General features: G+C 41.6%; 1 protein-coding gene across 1 annotated transcript in view; it reads left to right on the forward strand.

Moving 5' to 3' along the window:
- Positions 1-2,047: 2,047 nt before the first annotated feature.
- Positions 2,048-2,682, forward strand: part of LOC106811135 (28S ribosomal protein S7, mitochondrial-like) — a gene marked incomplete at its 5' end in the record, with an annotated part of 19,760 nt that continues 19,125 nt past the window's right edge. Inside the window, 2 exon segments of the mRNA XM_014814677.1 lie at positions 2,048-2,215; positions 2,358-2,421. Coding sequence (XP_014670163.1) covers positions 2,048-2,215; positions 2,358-2,421 — 232 coding nt within the window.

The following is a 2,682-nucleotide window of genomic DNA, read 5'->3' on the forward strand; positions in this document are numbered from 1 at the left end:
TATAAATGCGTTCGCGGAAATGGATATCTAGGCGCTTGCTACACCATAGAACATTTATTGCTAGATTTCGCCAAACTGCAACGCTCGTACCACAACGCTCCCAGCGAAAAATGGAATCGCAAATTGCCAAAAATGATCAGCTTTTTAACAACCTTATTTACTCTATCTATGGACATCTCCCTATCGTTTTTTGAGAACACTTCCACAACTTTACAACCATGCCATTTTATCCATTTATCCTTCAAAGCTAAGCACTACTTGGCAACTCATTTTGAAATGATGTGTGCGTGCCAGCACGCCCGGCCGTGATGTTACCGCGAATATTACGCATATGAACACACCTGGCAGCCTATGGTGCATGTATATAACAATACCCGGTCGACGTCATCGCGTGCGCCATGCCACATCACTTTCAAACGATTTGCCAGTAGTGCTTACTTGAGGAATTAATTGGAATAAACCAATACATGTTAAACGTGTGAAAGGTGTTCAAAAAGATTGTGAAGATGTCCATGTAAATAAATAACTGTAAAAGCCGATCAATTTTGCCGTTCGTTGCGATCCACTTTTTCTAGGAGCTACTGGTAAGGCAATTATTGGCCTTCTATCCGAAGTACAATATGTCTAAGTTAATATCAGCTACTCAAAATTAACCTCTAAACTATCGTTGCAATACGGCCCAATGTCACTTGGTCTAATGCTGGTCCTATAGCCCAGCGCCAACTGTAGCGCGGGCTATTAGTTACTAGAGGCTGATATGTCTATTCTCCCGCAGGCGTACTGCGGCACGTACCCTGGGTGACGGTCCGGTATATCTGGAACGTACCCTGGTACTAATACCACTCACATAATATCCGCGGACCGTACCTTGGCTACCTCCCACTAACAGGAGTCTATGGACTTGCCTACGCCCTACTCCCTAACCCTAACCCTAACCCTAACCATATCAGCTAGATAGTTACCAGGGTACGTTCCGGCAGTACCCTGGGGGACATAGACCCTATGAGCGTTACTAGAGCTATCCAGGAAGGTGATAGGATAGGATGATGTTTATTACTGGACATGCTCTCTATCCTTGAGCCGCTTTTGTATTGGCATTGCTCCCATACAGCCTACTCGGCCCAATACAGAGTGATAGTACAATCATGCAGCCCACAGACTGTACTAGAAACTGTACAGCTACTACAGTACAGAGGTCTAAGAGAACAACAACGGTGATAACTGGCAGTGAATCTCCATCATGGCAGGCTGATCTGTTGCTCGTGATACAATTTAGAAAAATACACTAGCCTGTGAAATAAACTTATTGAATTTAGCATCCCAATGACATTAAACAAACTCAACTCCTCTTTATCTGGCCTGATTAGGTCGTTTTCTGAATGTGAACGAGCAAAAACCTAAATAGTGGTCACAATTAATTTAAATGGCAGCAACGATCTCAGGGGTAGAAATTAACCTTTGAACAAGGGAGTCCAACGGAGGGAAAGAGAGTCCGCAGTCTGAGGTTCAAAATTAAAGATATTAACAATAACGCTTGTGCTTATTTTTGAGATTCATGCAGTTGCACGTCTGCCAAATTTTCTTTGGACATTAGCTGAAAAAATACAGTAATTCTGCGAGGCCGTGCTCCGGAACGAACTAGTTAGTATGGCAGAATTTTCAGGAAGTCACACGGACTCCTGCATATATGTCAAATCAGGGAGTCCAACAGTAAATCAGGGAGTATTTGACTCCGGACTCCCGTTAATTTCGCACCCTGCGATCTAGAGCAGGCACCAGTTAGAAGTCCCTGCTGCAATGATTCACTACGTTTCCCACCACTGTATTTCGCAGAGCTTTGTAGTGGGAGCGAATGCCTATAGAAGTAGACTAAGAGCTTACTATAGGTAAAGCATATCTATAGAGCTAAACCATATCTATAGAGCTAAACCATATCTATAGAGCTAAACCATATCTAACCCATTTTGTTTAGCGTGGGGATGCAAAGCCGTGTGCCATGTTCTTTGTGGTTGGGTGGTTGCAATTACTAATTTTCTCACAATTCCAGAATAACCCATGTGAGATGGAGCATGTACAATCCCATGTACAGGAATCCAATTGTATCCAAAGAGGACCTTGAAGAGCCCCTTCCTAAGGAAGATGAGAGAAACTACCTACCAATTAGAGCAGCTAAAAATGAAGATAATATCTTTCCACATTACGACTCCAAAGTGACGTATGTTAGCTTTCTTGCTATGTTTTGAATTCTTAATAAATGGATGAAAATTATATGGATTTGGTGATACTTCACCTGCAATTATAACATGGTCGTATGGTAACTGTTCTCATAAAAGGAAATGTACCATACCTTCTTACAGAAAATTCACCAATATGATCATGAAACATAGCAACAAGTCACTAACCAGACAGCTGATACTGAGGGTAAGTTGTCAACTTTTTAGTGTAGCAGCATTATTGCTAATTACCTTACAGTGACGGGACAAAACCCTCCATATTTATGTAGTTTAATTACCTTACAGTGACAGGACAAAACCCTCCATATTTATGTAGTTTATAATTACCTTACAGTGACAGGACAAAACCCACATTTATGTAGTTTATAATTACCTTACAGTGACAGGACAAAACCCACATTTATGTAGTTTATAATTACCTTACAGTGACAGGACAAAACCCTCCACA

Source organism: Priapulus caudatus, unplaced genomic scaffold, assembly GCF_000485595.1.
Source record: "Priapulus caudatus unplaced genomic scaffold, Priapulus_caudatus-5.0.1 Scaffold507, whole genome shotgun sequence".
In the NCBI taxonomy this organism is placed as follows: domain Eukaryota; kingdom Metazoa; phylum Priapulida; class Priapulimorpha; order Priapulimorphida; family Priapulidae; genus Priapulus; species Priapulus caudatus.